Below are 21,531 nucleotides of genomic sequence, written 5' to 3' on the forward strand. Positions count from 1 at the left end.
ATTATTAAGAACATGTTTATTTAGACAGAAAATATTGAATTTCGAATATAATAAAGTTTCCAAATTCCCAAATTCTTGCGATGGAGTCGGGTTCAATCATCTTAGACCGAGAAATCTCTGTCGACATGCTTTCATCGAAAACTGAAATCGACGATACATATTAGGTAGAACCAGGATGGCCGCCGCTGCATATGGTTCCCTTATTCCTTAGTTCTCTCGACAAATAAAAATATGATTGTGCATACGATCAAGTACGTAAGTTACAAATTCGACCTGTTACTTTCTCTCGATAATGCTCGCTCACATGCACTATGCACTCGCATTCTCAGTCTCCTGCACAACGCGTGTACGCAAGAGGTTCCATCTTCGACGACCACATCATGGCTATGGAACAGCTTGTATACACGCTTGGCTGTAAAATAGGTTGTAACTGAAGCTCCGGACAACATCCACTATTATAAGTTAGACAGTCACGTTAAATTCGTTTACAGTGACAGGAGTGGACATATCCCGGAGCTCTAGTTGTAACGGTATACAATTAGTTAGTAGATAGGGGATTCGTGCTTTGTCTGCTGGACTCGCTTTCCTCGGTCCATCGTTCCCGGTTGAATTAAATGCGGTATGGAATCATTTGTTTTGTGCCTCTCTGTTTTGCAAGAACTTCTGTACGCACGAATCCGTAATTTACGCCGTATCCTTAAACCTTACACCGATGAGATAGACGCGGCGAAGCGGACATCTTCGCGAGTAAAAAAGTTCGCGGTGACGTGCAAAACCTACGGGGTTAGAAAACAGTATCGTTCTAACATACTTCTACGGAACTAAGTCTATCGTTACACGGTTATCGCAGAAAATTCCTATTGTTTGTGTCATTGATACGGAGCACTGTTTCTAATACGTTAAGATTTCTGTCTGTAACGCTACGCGAATGTGAAACAATCATTGAAAAATAGATTCAGATACATATTTTGCACGCCACGCTACTGCAGATCAGTTTCACAGTATAAAACGCCGGGTACTTAGAAAGTCTGCGGTCGTGTCAAGCATAGATTCGACGATGATTCCCAGTCGCTGATCTAACAACGATATAATAACAAACTCGGAGCACCTCATCTATCATTTTTTACGCGGTTACATCGCGAGAAAAAATATTTAACCCCACCTTACCGACCATGATTAGATACCAACAATACGACGACGCAAAACAATATATATTTAGATATTTATATTTATATATTCCTTTTTTCTTCTTTACTTCTCCACTGCGTTAATAAAATTCACTCAACTAAAGCTCTCTATAGGTAAAGCGGATAAATTATGGATTACCTCACTCTTCTGCTCGTGCGACGAGATCTATTGCTTGTTTTACGAAAAAACATGATATACAAGGAGGAATCTTGTAGCGCAGACTATTGTAGCGTTAAACTTATCACCGATTCTCTCGCGCTCGCCGATTTATAAATCGTCGTGTTTTTTTTTCTTTTCCAATTTGAAAGCCGCTTCGCTATCTGCCTGTCTCGGCTATTTATTAACAAGTAAATTCACGATTAATGGAAACTATTGGTATATGTTTACTTAATTCACGGCTGATCCGCGATATCTAAGAAATCGATCCGTACGATTGACACGGTGCGTCGCCGGGCTGTCTCGTGTGAAGAGAATAATAATAATTAATCGCTGGCCAGAGCGGCCATCGCGCAAATCAACGCTGCGTTCTCATCCCGCAATCGTTCCCGTTCCATGGCCATTTCGTGCTGTTGCTGCAACAGACGCGCTTCCAACGCCATGATCTTGTGATCCCGGTCCTCGAGGAGCGATAGTAGCCTCCTATTCTCCTCTTGAGCCCGTTCGATCAACTGAAATCATTGAACGCGACAATTATCTTAGGTTGCATTTAGATATGCATCTTAGGTATGCTTAGGATGCATTTGTATGCTATAGTACCTCGTGGGGATTATCGCCTGTTGGTGTGGGAACTCTAGGCCTGCTGCCAGTGGTCACTGACGTCTTCTGGGGTTCATGGTTACCATGATCCGACTGGTTGACACTGTCCGACTGGTTCAATGAATCGAACTCCTCGTCGTCTGCTTCAAAATCGGAATGGCTAAAAAGAAATTTGCATTTTTCACATGTTAGTGGAAGCATGTCGACATGTTGGTCCGAACTGCCTATAACAATATATTAGGCACGACCCTTAATGCAAACGATCCTATCCGGTAATCTCTAATAGTGTGATTTTTCGGTTGTTCTTTTAGATTTTTGTTAGTCGGTTTGTTTGCGTTTCAACGTTGCTGTGAGCAACAGGGTAAATTACCGATATGATCGAGAAGAGTGATATACAAGAGAAATATTGTTTTCACTGATTCCGTGATCGTTTTGTATATGTATATAAAAAAGGTATACAAAGGACTTACGTACTTTTGTTACAATACGCAGGCTCGTATTTAAAAGAATCTACTTAGCTCTACCGTACTTCGTACAGGTCGTGCCTAATTGTACATTGTCACGTACAGTAGCACTTACCAACTGTGCCTGTTTATACATGACCTGTAGGAAGTACGGTAATGCCTAAAAAGCAGCAGCAGTTTATTACAAGTAACTACTAAATTGTCACTAAAGCACTAATTTCATTTATGATTCCGCTACCATAATAGATATCACAGTGTTTTATACCTTTTGTTCCGCCTTTGTGTAAACATTTTTGCTGCCCGTTCCTGAAACATGCAGTAGTTTTACGTACATACATTGGCACACTGTTACAGGTGTTTCCGCGTTTCACACCGCGTCCACAGTGTAATATATAATATATTAAACAGATATTTATTGTATAATATGTATATATATTTAATACAGATATATAATTATGTATAATAGTACGAACTTACTTCTATGAGTTCAGGATCAAGGAACTCATTGTGATATGTGTTGTGTTTAGTTTCAAGACAAGTGCCACTAAGCTCTTCTTCATCTTCTCCTGTACTACCTCCTGTACTCTGCAGAATTAAGTCGCTAACGAAATTACATTGCGGAGTAACAATGGGTTTCGCACACAAAATCTCTCGCTAATATCCATTATACTCGCGGAACACCTTGTAAAACTCACTCTATATATGTATATATCAACAGAGCTTCTAAGTGCAATTCTACTTGTTGTACATTCAACAGTGTTAACCATTCTACCATATCAGAAAGACACGTTATAATATATAGATTATCGAAGATAGCAAATAAAAGATTAAAGACGAATGCTCTCACTTTTACGCTCAACTGTTCGATACCATGTTATTCAAAGACGAAAACGAAAAATATCTAAAATTCTCATGCAAAGTATAAGAAAGACTAAGAACGTGAATATATCAAACGAGCATCGATGCAAAAAAGACTCTTTCACATCGCTGTGAAAGTACTGCAGAGTCATTAAGATATTTGGGAGCTTAAGGGGACTGGAAATAGTCACAAACCTCCGTCGACGGTAAATGCACTACTCCTGTGCTTCGCCTCTTTTCCCTAAGTTTCCGTCTATCGCGTTGCTGCTTGCCCTTGTTTATGTGCGTTGGCCTGTGCAAACAGGATACGACACTAAAGACACTAGAACCAGATCCAGAAAGCGTTAGCAAAGTATGCGAACTCTATACTGGATCTAAATAATAGTGGCAAGTGGCGAAAATGGAACGGTCACTTCATCTCTGTGACCCCACCATTGGACCAATGGTTGAGCTACTTACCGGCCAGTGACGCGTTTGTCCTGTTTCCTCATTATTGGTTTGTTCTGTTGACTCTCGTGTCCTGGTGCACTGTTTGAGCTTGTTTCGCACACGCCTTGGGGTTCCTCCACATTTGGTGTACTTTCTAGAGTAGAGAACATTTACATAGTATGTATGTATAATAAATCATAAATTAATTCGAATACTAGCTGTGCAAATACAGTTCTATACCCGTGATTAATGTGTGTTTTCCCTTAATGCAAAGTACTTTAATACATAAGAAAATAAGTAGAGTATGTTATGCGACACATGATTAGTAGATTGTAGATGTTTATGCAATTTGTGGAATCACATGTAAAATGTTATTTTCAGTGATAGAGTAGTCTTTGTAGATCTGAAATAATTAAAAATCATACTAAATTCTGTGGAATTTTATTTTCTTGCATTTTTTCAAGCCATAAATGCATAAATATCCACAGTCTAATGATTAGCAATGAAACCTTGTTAGGAGTTCTTAATAGCTACTGTGTTATTTTACATTTTCTCCCATACCACCGCAAGCAGTTAGCATTAACAAATGTTCAATAGAATTACTTTGAAAGTTTATCGAGGAGGTGTCTCCTGCCCTAGGTGGGCCAATCCGGGCCCGTGCAGTTCTAATTCTGGACCTCCTGGATGATAGCTCATAGTCATTGTCAAAGTCCTCCTGGCTGACGGAACTAGACGCCATGCCTGTTATATCGCTGTGAAACAATGGGAAAAAAGTGAGCGTTATCTGATTGTTCAGCAAAGTCGAAAGATGATACGAAACAAAGTAAAACAAAAAAGAGTTCTTACAAAAAATACCTGGACATCTGAACAAAGGGGGGTAGGTGATGGTGCGTGATACCTGTGGTGGACCAGCACAAAACTTGTAGGCCAAAAAAGCAAGAGTGCTGGAATTGTTTTAGTTTTGTCTAAAGGAGGAGTCACAAAAGCATCGACCGTTCTCAGCTAAAAACGAGGAAGTGCGTGCGCGATAAATGATAACACAACAAAGAGAGGGGAAAAAATAACAGAAGGCGACGGTAATTCTTGAGTTGTTAGTCACCTGCCGATGCGAGCGGTGTTCACCTATATAGTTCCACTGACGATGCGGTGACTCACTACCAACCTATGTACGATTGACAGCTGTCAACCATCGAAACATCCATAAACACGTACGGTCCGCAACGATTACATAGTTTACAGAAAGACAGACGTATCGATCGTTCGTGCACCGTCTTTCATAAAGCACGATTCTCAACGCGTTCGTTCAACAAATACATACGCTAACACTCGATGATAACAGTCGTCGTTCTTACTTTAAGTTCGTCGCCAAAATACGTGTGGAATCACTGGAATCAATACTCTGCATAAACAATGGTCGGTTGCGGCGTACTAAATATTTTATTTTTTTACGCACCGAGGAAACGGCCGGGAACCACCAGCGACATTTACGGCAAATCTCTCAAGCTACTAACGAAAAGTAGTAATAGAGGCGAAACTCCTGTTATAATCAGTGGCGAGATATTGTGCAAGATTTCACGCGTACGCGCGGCCAAAATAGTAACGTATCTAAATTACTCTAAATATACATAAATATGTATGATGAGACAGCAGAGCCCTGAGGCAGTTGTATTGGCGGGAATCAGCGGGAATGTACCGAAACGATTTGTTCCGGACAAAAGACTGCAGAACGTATCCTACGTATCCTATCTTATACATTCATTTTTCAGAATCAAATCATACAAATCTTTTCAAATTCTACGGGGTGCTCAAGGTACCCCATTTTATCGAGAAGCTTATGTTACTGAGGCTGCAACAGGCTGCAAGCGCCTCTAGCGGCCATCCATCGTACGAAAAATGCTGCACGATATCGGAACACTGATCTGGCTGCACAGGCGTAAAATCTTGCACCAATATCGCAGCTATTGTACTGTCCTAATATTAATAATCAAAGCAACAGAAACTCTCTTAAAACCACAGTATTCTGCAGAGGAAAAATGCGTGAAAAGATAGTTAAGACTCTTCTGCAACTTGGTCTTATAGTAAACCCTGAAGATGTTGATAATCCTGGTTTACTGAATGTTGCAGTTGAGAAAGGATATTTGAAAAATGTTGAAGACTTATTGAAGTATGGTGCTGATGTTAACATGTTAGAAAGGCCAAGATTTGGAGAAAGTCTTACTCCTCTACATAGTGCAGTCAAAAGCAAACAAGTGGAAATGGTTGAACTATTAATACAGTATGGAGCTAATGTTAATGATAAAGGTAGTGAGGGAACAATTCCATTAGTTTACTCTATTGGAAATAGGGATACAGAAATGACCAAACTGCTTTTAAGTAATGGGGCTGATATAAAAGAAGATCCTAACTTACTATGTACTGCTGTTATGAATGGAAGTCTGAAAATTGTCGAATACCTATTACAGTATGGTGCTGATGTTGATATGTTAGGAAGCTCAAAATTTGGAGAAAGTCTTACTCCTCTACATAGTGCAGTCAAAAGCAATCAACTTGAAATGACCAAACTATTGATAAACTATGAAGCTGATGTTAATATTAAAGATGGTGAGGGAACAAGTCCATTAGTTGATGCTATACAAAATAAGGCTACAGAAATGATCAAGCTGCTTTTAATCAATGGAGCTGATACAAAAGAAGATCCTAACTTACTATGTACTGCTGTTATGAATGGCAGTCTGAAAATTGTTAAAGACTTATTGAAGTATGGTGCTGATGTTAACATGTTAGGAAGCTCAAAATTTGGAGAAAGTCTTAGTCCTCTACATAGTGCAGTCAGAAGCAACCAAATGAAAATGGCCAAACTATTGTTACTCTATGGAGCTGATGTTAACATGATTGAACACTCAATATTTGGACAAAAGCTTACTCCGCTACATATTGCAGTCAAAAGCAATCAAGTAGAAATGGTCAAACTGTTGATAAAATATGGAGCTGATGTTAATGTGGAAGTAGGTCGGGGATTTATGGACCTATCTCCAATACAGTACGCTATTGAAAATAGTGCTACAGAAATCACCAAACTGCTTTTAATTAATGGAGTTCATGTAAAACATAATGCTTATTTACTAAATATTGCTGTTCAGACTGATAATCTGGAAATTGTTGAATGCTTTTTGCAGCATGGTGCTGATGTTAATGGTAGCGGATCATATCAAATGACAGCATTACATTGTACTGTTCTATATTGTGGGGAGGATGAACGTAGATTGAAGTTTTGCAAAATGGACCGTGAAGAATTGATCTTTCATCGGCGCTGTAACCATGATATTGCTGAACTGCTTCTAAGTAAGGGGGCTAATGTTAATGCCGCAACTGAAAGTGGTATAACAACACTTTGTGCTGCTAGTCAAAAAAATTATGAAGACATTGTGGAAATCTTGCTAAAATATGGTGCAGAATGTGATCCCAGAGATGAAGAAATTATAAAACCTCTTCATGCTGCTGCTCTGGGAGGTCATTCGAAAATTATTGAGAATCTATTAAAATGTGGTGCTGAAGTTGACTCTAGAGATATATATGGTAGAACAGCACTTCATTTTGCTTCTAGAGGAGGACACGTAGAGACTGTTAAAACCCTTCTAGAATATGGTTCTGATGTCAACATTGTAAGTGAAAGGAATCATACACCACTTGAGTATGGTAAGTTTTTTGAAGATGTTGACAGCGATGATAATGATGAGGGTGATGAGGATGATGATTATCATTACAATTTGGATAGTGATGATTATCATTACATTAGGGATAATGATGGAAACTTGTGTCATACGAACGATTCTCCAACTACTAAGCTACTTAAGCAGCACATAGCTAAGATGAAAACTGCTGGTTTACATGTGAGTGATAGAAATTTGCTGTGGATTAGTAATGATCATGAAATTAATAATTTTATAAACGGATGTGAAGCAGAAATAGAAATCATGAAGAGCGAGAAGATTGATAATAGCTATGTTTCTGTTTACGATATCTTGACAAAAAGTACAAGTCAATTTGCAAAAAATAAAAGTATAGTACAGGCTTTAAAATCAGACGATTACAAGACAAAATTTCCAATATATGCTAATATGATAGGTAGTCGATTTAGAAGGGGGATACTAAGGGAAGAGTTACTGAAACAAGTTAGGGATAAGTTATTAAAAAGTCTTCCCAAATTACCGCTTCTTTGTACCGAGAAAATATTTAGTTACCTAAGCGATAAAGATTTAAGAATTTTATTAGTTGATTGTAAACCTTAGGATGAATATATATTGTATTATATTGCATTATACATACATATATATTTTTGGAAAAAGTGTACAGAATAAACTTTCTTTTAGAGAAACCTATTGTTGTTTATTAAGTGTCAAGAGCCAAATTGTAAAAAAAGGGCTCTGTACGAAGATGCGGAATAATACAGAGAATATTTTAACACAAAAATTATCAAAAAATATTGCTTCTTCGCTGTACGAAGTTGTAAGTTCATCGAAAAATCAAGCTGTTTCGAAATGTGTGATATTTAGGTCGTATTTCTCTGGCGACCGCTAGAGTGCGCACGGGCATAAAACGGTGCACTTGCATGTAAATACTTTATATGTAAATTGTAAATTATGTAATATCAGAGAGGTAATGGTAATATGTACAGTTACACTATATGACTATATACCGCTATATACACTATATGATATATTTCAAGTTTCTTCACTATCGTATATATATTACTTATCTTTTCAAAATCGTTAAAATTTGACAAATAAGATAAGAAGATTACGCCAATTACGAGATCAGCTATTTTTATGCGATCACATGCATTGTCGCTATTGGTCGAAGAACGTCTTACTTTGCCTAGCTATCATCATGTTGGCAATTCTGCAGGATCGAAGTTCGAACTGAACAGTTCGAACAAACAAAATGACGTGAGTTGCCTTTCCGGTGCCGATCGCTCTTTCAGTAGGGCAAGATGGCTGATCAGGTACGTATCCGATGTTAACAACTACAATATGTACATTTTTTCTTATTTAACTTTGTTATTTTTTAAATATTTGTATTCGAGTGATCGTCACAAACGTAATAGTCACCAATGAGAAAAAAGAATTCGTTATTTGAGACTTTTCTGAAAAGGTTATGCCTTTTTGTGCGTACGTTGCACGTGGTTCGGTTGTCTAAACAGTCCACGCGTCTAATAATAATAACGCAGTTCGTGCGATCGAGGAAGAATAATGAAATTTAGAAATGCAATTTGTGTTTATAGACCGAGCGTTCGTTCCAAAAACAGCCCACGATCTTTCTTAACCGGAAGAAAGGTCTGGGCCCCAAGAGAAGGAAGCCTATGAGATACAGCCGAAATGTCGGTCTGGGATTCAAAACACCTCGTGAGGTACGTATCTTTTTATTTATTTAAAAAACGTCTAAAAGAAATCGTAGCACGATTTAAATGTTCAATGTTGATTTTTAGGCTATCGAAGGAACTTACATTGACAAAAAATGTCCCTTCACTGGTAACATCTCCATCAGAGGACGCATTCTTACCGGTGTTGTACAAAAGATGAAAATGCAGAGGACCATCGTCATACGTAGGGATTACCTGCATTATATCAGAAAGTACAATCGTTTTGAAAAACGACATCGCAATATGAGTGTTCATCTCAGTCCTTGCTTCAGGTTAGTATTACTGTATACTACCACCGATGAGGTATAAGGATAAACCTATTGTTTCAATTTATTTTTGCAGCCCACTTTTGTGGGATCACGTAATCCCATTACCATTTTTATTTCGCCTATTTACATGCAAACGAAGCGATCCAGCACGTGAAACAACGATTCAGAACAGAAGTAGACTTATTCATTTATTTGTGACATGAAGATTCTGGCATAAGCTCGTCTAAATCGTGTGAAATTAAAATTGTAATGGGGTTATGTGATCCCACAAAAGTGGGCTGCAAAGATACAGTAGATGATAGGTCTATCCTTATACCTAGTCGATGGTACTATTTCATGTAGCTTACAATTATTTGTACACATGATGATAATGACGACGGTCTTCTGAAGAAAAAAATTGAAGTAACTTCGTCTACTGATTAAAGATTTATTTCGATATTCGTTGTTTCGTCAGTAATGTTTCTTTATATTTATTATGTTTGTTTTGTATTGCAGGGACGTGGAAATAGGAGATGTTGTCACAATTGGAGAATGCAGACCCCTCAGTAAAACTGTCAGATTTAATGTTCTGAAGGTATCCAAGGGAACTGGATCGAAGAAAAGTTTCAAGAAGTTCTAAGTTTGTAGAAAATACAATCAATGGGGTCAGTAGCACATAAAAACATTAGAATTAACATTTAGCATTAACGAAGTATAAAATGATGAAACTAACGACGGTCTTCTGAATTGATTAGGCTGAACGACATATAATATTTGTACTCTGAACATAGCTAACTTAACGATATTTTGCAAGCATTTATAGATGAAGTTACTTATGCTTTATTTGCTTGATTAATTGCAGAAGATCTTGGAATGATTACAAATTGGCAGAGGAAGGTAACATCAGATTGGTGAAAGTTGCAAGAGAAACATCAATGAACATTTCGATTTTGTAACTTATGACGTATAAGAGTCAATAAAAGAATAGAACACATTTTATCGCATTGGGCATTAAATAACTAAAACCTGAGAAAACCGTATCGTTACCAAATTATTAGATATTGTTAGAGGATATATTAAGCGAGACAGACTTCAGTGTTAAAAAATATATTTCTCATAGAGTTCAACAAGAAAATATTATCAAAAGTTCACTTTACATAACGTCGAAAGCCATATTGAATAAAATACGCGTTGTTATAATTACATCAAAATGTCACCGCAGAGGAAGATGCTTCGTTCAATTTTTAATAATTGTTTGTACTTGAAGCAACAATATTAATCATATAAAATGTACGAATTCATCACAAGTAATAATATATACTAATTCGTAGTGTTGTTACAATAAAGGGAGATTAAAAATCGCTTAATATCACGTATCTTCGAGAAAACTTAAAAAAAGTTCCATTTCCTTCTATACAAAATCCTTGTGAGCAGCTCAACTGCCAATGGGAACATCTTTGGCAATTGCTCCATTAAATGATAATTTATATAACGCGCGGAATAACAATATTATACATATGTGTGTGTTTATACAGGGTGTCTCATAATTCGTGGTACAAATTAGGTCAGGTCGATTTTATGGCTGAAAATAAGACGAAAATCAAGAATAACAGAATTGCGTGGGAGGCTTCGTTTTCAAGAAAATTAAATTTAAATATCAGTCGAATACGCGCGTCCTTAATAAATAACCGGTATCATGGATGTAACTACAAAATACTGTTGCGACCGTGTTTGTGCATGGTATGTATTGGGTTGGCAAATAAGTTCGTTCGGATTTTTACATTGGAATAAATCACAAAAACCGAACGAACTTATTTGCCAACCCAATACAAGGCTTGTTTACTATCAGAATACGATTATTCCCGACTCGTATCGAATTGGAACATCATGCTCAAGTTGATAGTGTACTCAACTGATATTTAAATTTTATTTTCTTGAAAACGAAGCCTCCCACGCAATTTCGTTATTCTTGATTTTCATCTTGTTTCCAGCTATAATATTGTACCATGCATTATAAGACACCCTGTATATATTCACACACATGTTACTATTCACAGACCTGTTAATATTAATATTACACATCAGATACTCACAAAGGCACTTCAACTGTCAACTTATGCGTCATATAACTTATGTATATTATTCAGTAATAAATGTATCGCGTTGGTGTATTATTAATATAGGAAAATAATATCTTAAAATGTCGTTTCTAAGTCCTTACCAGTCATGTAATGGCTAGTGTTAATAGGCAGAGATTCTAGGTTCACATTTTACATTCATACGTAATCCAGCATTCATGCAATAGCATTATTTTTCTTAGACTATTGCTAATGATTTGAAACCGAATGGTCCTTAGGTGAAAATACTGTTGTACATAAGAGCAGGTACAAGATGGGCCCTGCTAAACCTAAGAACAGGGAAAACCCGAGGAGGTGTGTCCAAGATAATCCGCAGTCATCCCCAGAACATTTAAATGTATCTGTTAAACGGGTGTTATTTGATGTACTCTCTGACGAGGCAAGCAATTGGTCAGTATCTGCACTAACAATATCTAAGTTGTTACTATTATTGTATGTCGATAAGGGCTCGCAAACTGAATTCAGTATTATCGCGTTAATCTCTGCTTTCGGTGATTCAGTTATAACTGGAGTGTTGATTATATTTGCTAATGACTCTTGCGTAGATGTATTGGTTCTAGCTTCTTCATCAGCAGATATACTTACATCGCTCGGACTGGTTTGTCCGGTCTGAGTCTCTATCAAAGTCTCAGTCAACAGAGAGAAAGGTTGAACTGGCACCTTTATGATGCGTCTTGCATAGATTTCGTTCTCCTTGTGAATCTTATTGATCCTCTTCAATTCGGATATCTGAAAGTATAATTGGAAAGTCGTATTTATCGTTAACGGGGGTAGACTTGTTTCTAGGTTGCAAGGGATGCGCCTTCTCATTTCTCAATAATGCAAAGATGGGGTTTTTCAGTAGTCGAAAGCGCTAGATAAAAGATTAATCTAGGCCGCAATCGGCCTCGAAAGTCCTATTTTTACGTTTACGATCCTATCGCAGCTTTATGCTTCCAAATAATACAAATTAGGCTGCCAAATAATGTAAATTACGCCTCGTAAACGTAAAAATAGTACTTTTGAGCTCGTTTGCGGTCTAGATTGATCTTTCATCTAGCGCTTTTGACTACTGAGAAACCCCCTGTATCGAACTCGATGGTTTCCCTGTGCATCAAACAGTATTAACACCTCCGCGAACCATCCTTGCATTATCAAGAAATGAGAAGGCACATCCCGCACCCTTGCAGTTCTAGAAATGAAAGTCTACCCCTTAACTTTGACTAATAATCTATTGAACATTCACTGGGCATTACCGTGCATCTGTATCTCAGCGCCACAGCTTGCAAAGTATCCTCAGGCTTCAACTGAACATTGATCACTTCCACCTTTCGTGGCAACGACGAAGTCTTGTTCCGTGGTTGCAGAGGAATGCTGTCTTCTTCTTCGCTGGCTTCGTCGTCCGAATATAAAAACACATAATGCGGGGAACCTTCCCTCTGATTTCCACGTTGATAAGCCATTTGTCTGAAAAAATGACAGCATGGGTGATCATCAGAAATAAGATCGACATAACACATACCATCAAAAAGAATTACATTTTATGAAAATTGAAATGAAACTGAACTTTACGAAAACGAAATAATTAAAATCGAAACATTAAATATGCGAGCTGTCAAACGTCATCAAAAAGACAGCCGAAGCTGTCAGTTACCTTGTACTTTTTTGTCTCTCGGTATCCATCATGATTGTTGATCAGTCTCCATAAATGTTATCCGACAAAACATTACATCTCAAGAGACGATGACTGTCTAGATCTTAACTCGATCATTCACCGAACACAACTGCCCTTCACCGACCATATGTGTTCATGTGTTGTGTGTAATATTACGATAACGAAGTTAGGTTAACTTCTGCGAAACGAATGAAACATAACCACCACAACAGTTTCGCAAGAAAGTCTCAACTGGTCTCAACACGATATATCATTCAAGATGATGCGATATTCGAGCGATGGCGAACAATTGAAAGACAAATCAAGATGCGCATCCCTTCGCGCAAACTTGAAGATGTGTTTGCTGGAAAGTGATTGCTGTCGAATCGTAAGGAATTATATGCTATTCATTAGCAGTTATTTTAACCTCCCATGATCGTCTGTCATGCTGTTTATAAGATAAGATTGTACCGAAATGATTACTTGAATAATTGGAACTGATGTTTAGGTTGTTACCTACCTGACTAAGTACATACTCTGTTGCAGCATAAACTCACGCCCAGAGAATGTCTCAGGAAAAAAGACGGCACTGTGCCTGACGAATGCTATGCTCTGCATCAAACGTTTTTCGAATGCAAACATTCAATTGTAATTATATCATTCAGTAATAATTGTCTTTATGTATGACATAGACGAGAATATAGATTTTCATATATGTATGTGTTTCAGATCGACGGAAGAAGGAGATTTAGAGGACCGAAAGGCGAATAAAAATATAAAGACTTTTCAGGTTGTGTATTTTCCATTCTAAGTTAGATTATATTCTTGTATCTGCGTTGTACATTGATGTCTTCGCTGCTCTGTACATAAAATTCTTTTCAATACATAGTGTAAGAATAAAATGTAAATATAAATGTTATGACTTTAATAGAACCAGAGAGCACCGACAAGATACTGTTAACAACCTTACGCTACATAGTTTATATTGAACTTTATTTCTTTCCATTCAACATTGTAAAATATTTGTACTGTTTCTATTTCTATCTATTGTAAATGTTTTTATTGCATTATTCAAAATTTTATGCTTAACTTAAAAGCAAGGTATACAAGTATATTTATGCATTATTTCGGAAACATTTGGGAAAATGGTGCAAACTTGTTGCATCTTGTTTTCTCTTAAACCCAAATGCTCTGCTCATAAAGTGCGATTCTCTACCTTTAATTCGAGCCCACAAACGTTCGAAAATTCCAATAGGAATAGATACTACAATTGGCTTGAAAATTTCCCTTAAAAACGTGCGCATTTTCTAAAAGCTGGAGATCGCGGTTTTTTATATTTTTCAAACACAAGCTGCATGCCTATAGTACGGATCATGACGTCACTAGTATCTGGTCTATTGGTCCCTTAGTGGGACAGTACTTGGAACGAGATGTCTCGAAGGGATTTTTTCGTGCCAGGTACTTATATGCATAAACCCGCGTTTCCAATTATGCGCAAGGCCCCTGCCATATTTAATTGACGGGGCGATGGAACAATCGCCTACCCTTCCCTCCGTCCCTGTCCCAATTCGGGGATAATCGCCGATCGTCGGGGACCCTGTCCGGTCTCCCACCCCCCCCCTGTCCACCAATGAAAAATATTCGCGAGGGTAGCCGCCCCACCGCCGCACCGTACCTGCGACCCTCGCGGGCCTAAGGGTTCGGCCGCGGTGTCATTAGTATAATGAAAGTGAAAATGAGCGGACGTGAGTTTGCGTGTGAGTGACCGCGTCAACCCCGCGTCATTTGTTACCGGGACGCAGAAAGTATACAAGTGTACAACGCAATACAGTGACCGTTATATGGTGAGTACCGTTTTCTTGTTTCATCCTCTCGATAGGTATCATGATTATTTGTTTGGATTATCATTATTTTCAAAATTAATTCTGTGATTGAGTGAATTAAGTATTTCTCACAGATTTAAACTTCTCGAATCGTGTCATTGCCTCTCGCCATAATTTCCTCTTGTATTACGACGATCCATTGAATTGAGACGAATTCATTATTTATATTTCATCGTGCAATAGAAATAAAGTTTATATTCAAAGTAAATTATTTATTTCTCCTATTAATTCGGATGTAGTCTTTGACGTTTGGTCGATTGAAATTAATGAATTTGTTCTTTCTGTTACAGAGCCTGAAGGAAAAGAACCCATAGATCCAAAGAATAGGCATGCAGGGGATACCACTGAACAAAAAAAAACACATTGTCAATAGTATTTACCTCATGGGTGATTTTTCGACCGTCTGACTTGTGGTTGAGTTTCACTACTGAATTTTCGAAAATTTTTCGGCCGTCTGACTTGCCGTTGACTTGTACTACTGAATTTTCGTGCCACCTCCTTCGATATAATACCATATGGAGGGAATCACGATGAGATGATGATCAGACCAGTCTACGGCGCGGGCATCGTGGTCTACGGCCAAAGTGGGGGACGTTGGAGTGTGCGCATGGTGGTGGAATAGGATAGTGGAAGGGGAAAAGGAGGAGAGTACATGGCACCGTTTCGATGCCATCACTGCTCTAGAGCCGCCTAGAGCCCACCGAACGTGAGACAGAAAAATAGGATTGCGTAATTGGTCTACGAGTAATGACGCTAATTGGCTCGAAGGAGTAAATAAGAATTGCCACATGGTAATATTAGAAGTGATTTATTATTAACTTCATCGTATTCGTTGTACATGATATAATAAACCTATTGTAATCACGGAGTACCAATCTGTCATCGCATTGATCCGATCTGGTCCCGCGGGACCAACGATCCGCAAAAGGATCTTCCGTTCTGGATCCGATCCAGGCGTCCGCAAAGTAAAGTTTACCCTGAACAGACGTACTCCTCTACGCGGAGCAGAAAAAGGTGCTCACGTAGACAAAACTTGTGCAGGCGAAGAACACGTTTACCCGAACGGCGTACTCTCTTCTCAAAAGTGGACAGACCCCCAATCATACTTCCAAATATCCTAGGAGTTCTTCGTGCCGCGACCAATCGCACACAGAACAAATCGTGTATCGTTTTTTTTTCTTTATTTATTATCCGCTGCGATACACGTGGGATCACAGTAAATTCGCGAGTTTACATTCATCAGAAATTCTTTGGTTTTTCGCTCCCCCTAGTTTACGGCGGCCCCCTGCCAGCGATTTTGCAACAATTAACGCATCGACCAGCTGTGAAATGTTCGTGATTGAAAAGTATTGGACATAGCGACTGAATTATTTTCATTCAACCGAGACGATGTTTCAAGATTCATTTTGCAAGGATTTAAAAGATACGAGAGGACTGAAGAAGTAATCACCGTGATAGATTTGATGTTTTTTAAGACCGGGTCGTAAGCTTACTCAAAAACAAATGACAATCGGTTCGCTTTGCCAACTTCGTAATCGTTGGTACCGACAGCTGTTGTCAACCTTACAGTTTCCGCTTTTAGTTTCATTATTTATTACATACTTTGATTTTTGGTGGCCATTTTTGGGACCATGGTTCGACAATCAGCGCGTTAATCGTGATTCTCCCGATCTTTCGGTTTTCACTCAATTTTTAATTCGTTCAAATTCATTTTTTTTTCACGATTTTAAATGGAGATCAGGAGCAATCGCTGGCACGACACCGATTCGTGCGTTATTATTCGTCGTCTTATACTTAAGAGCGTCTCTTGTTCCACGTTTTTGTTTCAGCGAGTTACGAACGGGACGTATTGTAAGTATACGCCGTCGATGGAGGTGGTGTCCTTAAAAATCTACGTTCTTTTTACCGATCGCGCCTGCGCAATCGTCCTAGCTATTGTCTGGTATGCAACAAGCGTATATTGACTATACGTTTTTTCCACTATGTTTTTTTGATTCTTCCTCTTACTCGACTTCGTTACTGTTTTTTCTTTCTGCTTCCTCGAGATTTTCTCGGTTTGTACTACGAATGCCAATTCACTCTACTCGCCCTCTTCCTAGATACGTCTACCGGGCACCTAAGAGAGATTTTTTTTTGTTTATTAAGCTTTCCCCGCGAAAAAAGACGGGAGAGACTTGTCCCTTCGATCCTGCGGACGATCCTGCCGCGCGCGGTATCAAGGGTTAAAAGATGTTCTTGTCCTTCGTTCTTCAGAGAAAATTCCTTTTCATTCCTAATAAAATGTTTTTGTAGATCTTTAATTGATGAAAATAAAAATGACGAATTTATTTAAAATTTCATCGATAAAAAGATCGATAAAAATAAAAATCAAAAAACTTTCGATAGAAATGAGATAGAGCGATGATTATTTTTTAAATTGATGCTGAAACATTGTAGAATGTCGGGAAAATAGAGAGTTTATGGTACCAACGTTTTTTAACCATGAAAAAAATCGTTAAACTTGCACAATTTCAAGAAAATTGTTGTTTATCCAATATCACGCGCCAAAAATATATATTTTTTTTGACATGCTATACATCATTTCCATGGAAAGCTCCATGTTGTTCTGAAAGGGGTAAAGAGGGGTTGCAAGGTCTGCTCTGACCGAAGTACGCCTGGGGGTAGACGTGAAACCTCAAATTATTGTGATACGTGCCCTGACAAACCGAGGATGCATCTTGGAGATTGTTTTGTAAAATATCAAAAAACAAAAGCCAATTACAGAGAGTAATATTTAACAGATTTTGTTTTGTAAAACGTAGAAATAAATAAATTATTGAAATTTTATTATTTGTATACGTTTGGTCGAGTATAAAATCATTTTAAAGTATGTACCTGTAAAACACGCCTAATACATATAGCCAAAATCGTCTCGAGTTGCTAGTTCGCCCGAGCGAAAAAGTCCTCGAGTGCAAAGGGTTAAGTTTTCACTTTGAGTCGCTAATACCAATACTGAAAAATGAGTTCCCCATGAAGAGTTGCTATCCAGCAACATCACATTACTGTGAGCATTGACACAAAGTAGAAACAGTAAGCAAATGATCAGACACGTCCATCAACAAAAGATGTTCATACAATTCTGTCGACCCTTCAGTAGTACAGAACAGTTTCGATCAAACAGAATCGCCGTTTAACCCTCGAGTCTACTAAATCGTCCGCTGCCATTGCATCTTATGCACTCAGAACCTACTCGCGTCGTCGATCCAGGCAAGGATATGTAATATCAAACGGTGTGAAATGTTAATCGATAAAAGTTTCGGATTAAATTGCAGAGCGTCCTCCGACGTAGCCACTAAAAAACCGTCGAGAGCGTCCGGTTCCGCCTAAAATTGTTTTCTCGCAGACTATTGTCCTCGAAAAGGATCCTCTATTCCACGCCCTGCAATTGGTGGTCCAACAGTCGATCACGTAGAACCGGGGCTACCCCCACTATCGCGTTCCGGTCTCCGGTTTGGACAGATCCGAGCAGGAGTCGCGCTGGCCGGCCGGGTGGGGGTAGCCGATTCCATGTCCCGGCTTTCGGAACACCAATTTCCCAGGTGTGCTCTATTCGTTCGAATGCGGAGATAAAATGAAAGAGAAAAGATAACGCCATCGTCCATGTGATATATTACGTCAATCGTTCGAATATCACAGTTTATCGAGTATATGATATGTAGTCAGCGATTTAATCGATAAGTCGTCGATAAGTAATAAAAGTTCTGCGTCTCTGTAGGCGCGCGTGTGTCTGTGTATGAGCGTACTGCCGGCTTAATAATAAATACTTAATAATCCCCGAATAATTCGAGATACGGAAACGCGTTTGTGTTTGGCACTCTACTGTTCTTGCGAGGCTCGTATTTGTTCTATTATCTGGCGAAGCGGGGCAGATGATTTTAAAGAGCGGTCGGTTGAGGGATGGAAAAGAAGTGATTACGATTGATTCCAAAATTAATTGAGATTGAGTTTGGAGAAATTAATATGTATAGATACAGAAAGAGAAAGCTGTTAGATTGAACAGTGAAGGATATGATTAATAAAGAGTGTATTCGAGTCGATTAAAAATTGAATTCGAGTAGAGAATGAAAGTTATTTGGCTACAAGGCGAATAGTGTACAAGTAGAGGAGAGAGTCAAGTTTATGAGTAGAAAATTAAAGACTATAAATAGAAAGAGAAGCGTCAGTAAGTAACGAGCAAAATTTGAGCAGAAAGAGAAGAGTACTTGAGGAGTAATTGAAGAGTAGTCGAGCAGTCTACGAGTAGGAAAGAAGATGACTGCGAGTAAAAGTCGGAATAGAGCTTACGCGAACAGTAATCGAATATACTATGTACAGAAAAGAAATAAATAGAGGAAGAGTTTGCAAACACATCGAGAGACAGAGAGAGAGAGGGGTATCAAAGCGAAAACGACTCAAGAGACAAAACTCCAATTCCCATCGCAGGGAACTGGCAGCCTATTACCGATAACTCTTTAATCCCATCGTTCCCCGCATCGGCAAAACGCCGCCAACAGTACGGTGTGTACTCCCCCGTGTGTGCATGCAGATTTTGCAGATGCGCGCGTCCCTCGTATCGAGCGGGGCAACACGCTCGTTTTGCAATAAACGTCCGCTCGAACGTCCGGATGAAGTATGCAAAGTCGAAAAATACAAACTGGCCAGAGGCGTAACTAGACACGGGTCGCGCAGCCCGGAAGCGTACCAAGATTCGTTGAGAGAATATATTCCCTAAAGCGTATACGAAGAGCGTCTTGGCTGGCCGCCGGAAGCCGCATATCATTATGATCGATCCATTTTCGAGAGGATCGCTACTTAAAACGCGGCGTCCGTGCGCGCTCTGTACCCTCGATAAAAGTCGCAAGCAGCGCGGGCCGGCCTAACACCGTGATAGTACACGCTGGTGTATGAAAATAAGTGACCTTTATCAAACCGGAAACGAGTTGATCGTATCTGACCGATATTACCGGTTTCACGGGATGGCGAAACGACCCTCCTCGTAAACGACTGCTCTCGCAGCAGTGCTCGGTTCCGTTCAACTAAAATCTGCTCGGTTAAATTTACGCGAGTTAGTCCCGTTCTCCCACTTTAAACAAAGACAATCTTATTTTCAATGGTGCTCTTATCTTTACGATTCCAACACCAATGGATAGCTGAGATCTCTCTGATTAAAACGAGTCCAAACACGAGGTAAATCGGACTAAGTTTACCGATTTAATATGGAGCACTGCACTTCTTCATAGACTCCCCTCTGTCTCGCGCGAGCGCGGTAGTGGGGGTAGCGGCTCATGACCGATCAGTCAAATCGATAAAAGTAGTCCGATTTATGCCGTGTCTGGACTCATTTTAATCGGAAAAATCTTGGCTATCGATTGGCACTACAATTACAAAGATAAGACAACAACTACTGAACATTCCTTTATCGCGTACTTATTTTTTCTCGACTCATTATCTCACTTCCGCTCGTTATACCGATTCTCTATGTTCAGCCATTCTCGACACAATTCTTGAAACAAAAAGATGTCGCGAGAATTCAACTGCTGGCTTCCTAAAATATAAATTTAACCGAGCTATTTGTTCTTTCTGTGAGTTTGGAAAAGTCCTTCTCCCGAGATCAGGCTCGAGATTGACTCGACTCGATCGCCGACGATTGCCTCTTCAAGAAAACGATCCGCGGCGGCGTCTCTTCTACGGAAGAGAGGGAGATCCTCGTTGGATCTCGAAGATAGCCGTCGTTGCCTCGATGTTGATCAGAGATCTTCTCTTGTTCGAGTTCTCTTAGAGAGTGGCTCTGTCCGGCTGCACGCCGCCGGATCGTGCGCGTCGTCAGCGTTTCTTGACGAATCAGAAACATACCGATGGCCTGTATAGGCCAGTGTAGCCGCATAATCGAGCTCGTAGTGCTGGCAACAGTATCGCCGCTGCTGATAGATTGTCTTGCAGTTGAGAGCACTCGCAGATCAATAGGTACATCTTGTCGCCCTGAGACATCGATTTGTGCAACGTGATACGCCTCAGCCCCACCGATTTTGGCAGGTATCGGTACATCATGCGGGCTCCTGCAACAGATATTCATATCCTGGTTGATTTACCCCTTAAGAGTGTAATGGAAGTGACTGTTTAACACTAATTGGAACATGTTCCCTTATAGAAATGACAAGATTGATTTCATTTAGACTTTGTGCGACTCCTTATGAAATCATTTTTATTATTTCAATAATTGTGACCGGTGTTGGTTAGTGTTAACCCTTAAGAGTCGTAACATGTAGCCGAATAGAGGATAATATTATCTTGATGATAACTTTAGAACAAATAATTTATTTCGATAATGACCAAACCTATGGTATATGAAATGATTAATCTGAGAATTAAATTAGAAAAGGAGTATCAGTAGTAGACGTACCAATGGCGTACAACAGGCGTGGGCAACTGGTGCTCCGAGAGTCGATCACGAAGAATCGACTACCCCCACCCGACCGGACAGCGCGAGGCCTGTCGGG

At 39.2% G+C, this 21,531-nt stretch overlaps 6 protein-coding genes across 17 annotated transcripts in view; 3 read left to right on the forward strand and 3 right to left on the reverse strand.

The window, feature by feature from the left end:
* Positions 1 to 5,160, reverse strand: LOC143210948 (uncharacterized). 11 transcript variants are annotated; one of them, XM_076428284.1, is made up of 11 exons: positions 5,014 to 5,150; positions 4,795 to 4,874; positions 4,542 to 4,593; positions 4,299 to 4,447; positions 3,726 to 3,849; positions 3,462 to 3,588; positions 2,886 to 2,993; positions 2,674 to 2,714; positions 2,524 to 2,568; positions 1,945 to 2,104; positions 1 to 1,856 (listed from the first exon to the last, which is right to left on the reverse strand). In XM_076428284.1, the coding sequence occupies exons 3-11, from the start codon at positions 4,556 to 4,558 to the stop codon at positions 1,671 to 1,673; spliced, it is 957 nt and encodes a 318-aa protein (XP_076284399.1). In that variant the 5' UTR covers positions 4,559 to 4,593; positions 4,795 to 4,874; positions 5,014 to 5,150; the 3' UTR covers positions 1 to 1,670. The 11 variants fall into 11 exon arrangements, with proteins under 11 accessions (XP_076284399.1, XP_076284397.1, XP_076284398.1 ...); XM_076428282.1 differs by having other exon boundaries at positions 4,542 to 4,697; XM_076428283.1 differs by having other exon boundaries at positions 4,542 to 4,697; positions 5,048 to 5,063.
* An 85-nt stretch (positions 5,161 to 5,245) lies between these two features.
* Positions 5,246 to 8,427, forward strand: LOC143210928 (uncharacterized). Its single transcript, XM_076428224.1, has 2 exons — positions 5,246 to 6,796; positions 6,872 to 8,427. Exons 1-2 carry the CDS (start codon positions 5,729 to 5,731, stop codon positions 7,982 to 7,984), a joined length of 2,181 nt encoding a protein of 726 aa, XP_076284339.1. The 5' UTR covers positions 5,246 to 5,728; the 3' UTR covers positions 7,985 to 8,427.
* A 130-nt stretch (positions 8,428 to 8,557) lies between these two features.
* Rps11 (ribosomal protein S11) lies at positions 8,558 to 10,356 on the forward strand. The gene is made up of 5 exons (XM_076428308.1): positions 8,558 to 8,697; positions 8,977 to 9,102; positions 9,181 to 9,386; positions 9,879 to 10,027; positions 10,225 to 10,356. Exons 1-4 carry the CDS (start codon positions 8,686 to 8,688, stop codon positions 10,000 to 10,002), a joined length of 468 nt encoding a protein of 155 aa, XP_076284423.1. The 5' UTR covers positions 8,558 to 8,685; the 3' UTR covers positions 10,003 to 10,027; positions 10,225 to 10,356.
* Positions 10,236 to 13,275, reverse strand: LOC143210951 (lysM and putative peptidoglycan-binding domain-containing protein 4). Of its 2 annotated transcripts, XM_076428296.1 has the most exons (4): positions 13,134 to 13,275; positions 12,736 to 12,946; positions 12,086 to 12,229; positions 10,236 to 11,841 (listed from the first exon to the last, which is right to left on the reverse strand). In XM_076428296.1, the coding sequence occupies exons 1-4, from the start codon at positions 13,163 to 13,165 to the stop codon at positions 11,770 to 11,772; spliced, it is 459 nt and encodes a 152-aa protein (XP_076284411.1). In that variant the 5' UTR covers positions 13,166 to 13,275; the 3' UTR covers positions 10,236 to 11,769. The 2 variants fall into 2 exon arrangements, with proteins under 2 accessions (XP_076284411.1, XP_076284410.1); XM_076428295.1 differs by having other exon boundaries at positions 10,236 to 12,229.
* A 110-nt stretch (positions 13,276 to 13,385) lies between these two features.
* On the forward strand, positions 13,386 to 14,064 carry LOC143210957 (cytochrome c oxidase assembly factor 5). Its single transcript, XM_076428309.1, has 3 exons — positions 13,386 to 13,521; positions 13,680 to 13,781; positions 13,863 to 14,064. Exons 1-3 carry the CDS (start codon positions 13,414 to 13,416, stop codon positions 13,902 to 13,904), a joined length of 252 nt encoding a protein of 83 aa, XP_076284424.1. The 5' UTR covers positions 13,386 to 13,413; the 3' UTR covers positions 13,905 to 14,064.
* Positions 14,065 to 15,808: 1,744 nt separating this feature from the next.
* The window catches only part of LOC143210937 (uncharacterized), a 28,028-nt gene continuing 22,305 nt past the window's right edge, over positions 15,809 to 21,531 (reverse strand). The window contains exon 5 of the mRNA XM_076428251.1: positions 15,809 to 21,090. Within this exon, the coding sequence (XP_076284366.1) occupies positions 20,876 to 21,090 (215 nt within the window). The 3' untranslated portion in view covers positions 15,809 to 20,875. The remainder of the gene's footprint in view (positions 21,091 to 21,531) is intronic.

The sequence above is a fragment of the Lasioglossum baleicum genome, chromosome 7, assembly GCF_051020765.1.
Source record: "Lasioglossum baleicum chromosome 7, iyLasBale1, whole genome shotgun sequence".
Classification (NCBI taxonomy): domain Eukaryota; kingdom Metazoa; phylum Arthropoda; class Insecta; order Hymenoptera; family Halictidae; genus Lasioglossum; species Lasioglossum baleicum.

What these genes read in the sequence shown, in the direction of transcription:
- LOC143210957 (XM_076428309.1), top strand. Translation starts at nt 13,414, where the DNA reads ATGATGCGATATTCGAGCGATGGCGAACAATTGAAAGACAAATCAAGA. An exon ending in AAAGTGATTGCTGTCGAATC is followed by an intron (nt 13,522 to 13,679) that starts GTAAGGAATTAT and finishes ACTCTGTTGCAG; the next exon opens with CATAAACTCACGCCCAGAGA. An exon ending in TCGAATGCAAACATTCAATT is followed by an intron (nt 13,782 to 13,862) that starts GTAATTATATCA and finishes TATGTGTTTCAG; the next exon opens with ATCGACGGAAGAAGGAGATT.
- LOC143210948 (XM_076428284.1), bottom strand. An exon ending in CTCCTCGATAAACTTTCAAA is followed by an intron (nt 3,850 to 4,298) that starts GTAATTCTATTG and finishes TCTCTACTCTAG; the next exon opens with AAAGTACACCAAATGTGGAG. An exon ending in GACAAACGCGTCACTGGCCG is followed by an intron (nt 3,589 to 3,725) that starts GTAAGTAGCTCA and finishes ATCTGGTTCTAG; the next exon opens with TGTCTTTAGTGTCGTATCCT.
- LOC143210928 (XM_076428224.1), top strand. Translation starts at nt 5,729, where the DNA reads ATGCGTGAAAAGATAGTTAAGACTCTTCTGCAACTTGGTCTTATAGTA. An exon ending in TTTTAATTAATGGAGTTCAT is followed by an intron (nt 6,797 to 6,871) that starts GTAAAACATAAT and finishes TGCTTTTTGCAG; the next exon opens with CATGGTGCTGATGTTAATGG.
- Rps11 (XM_076428308.1), top strand. An exon ending in GATTCAAAACACCTCGTGAG is followed by an intron (nt 9,103 to 9,180) that starts GTACGTATCTTT and finishes GTTGATTTTTAG; the next exon opens with GCTATCGAAGGAACTTACAT. An exon ending in CATCTCAGTCCTTGCTTCAG is followed by an intron (nt 9,387 to 9,878) that starts GTTAGTATTACT and finishes TTTGTATTGCAG; the next exon opens with GGACGTGGAAATAGGAGATG.
- LOC143210951 (XM_076428295.1), bottom strand. Translation starts at nt 13,165, where the DNA reads ATGATGGATACCGAGAGACAAAAAAGTACAAG. An exon ending in GAGAGACAAAAAAGTACAAG is followed by an intron (nt 12,947 to 13,133) that starts GTAACTGACAGC and finishes TCATTTTTTCAG; the next exon opens with ACAAATGGCTTATCAACGTG. An exon ending in CGCTGAGATACAGATGCACG is followed by an intron (nt 12,230 to 12,735) that starts GTAATGCCCAGT and finishes TTATACTTTCAG; the next exon opens with ATATCCGAATTGAAGAGGAT.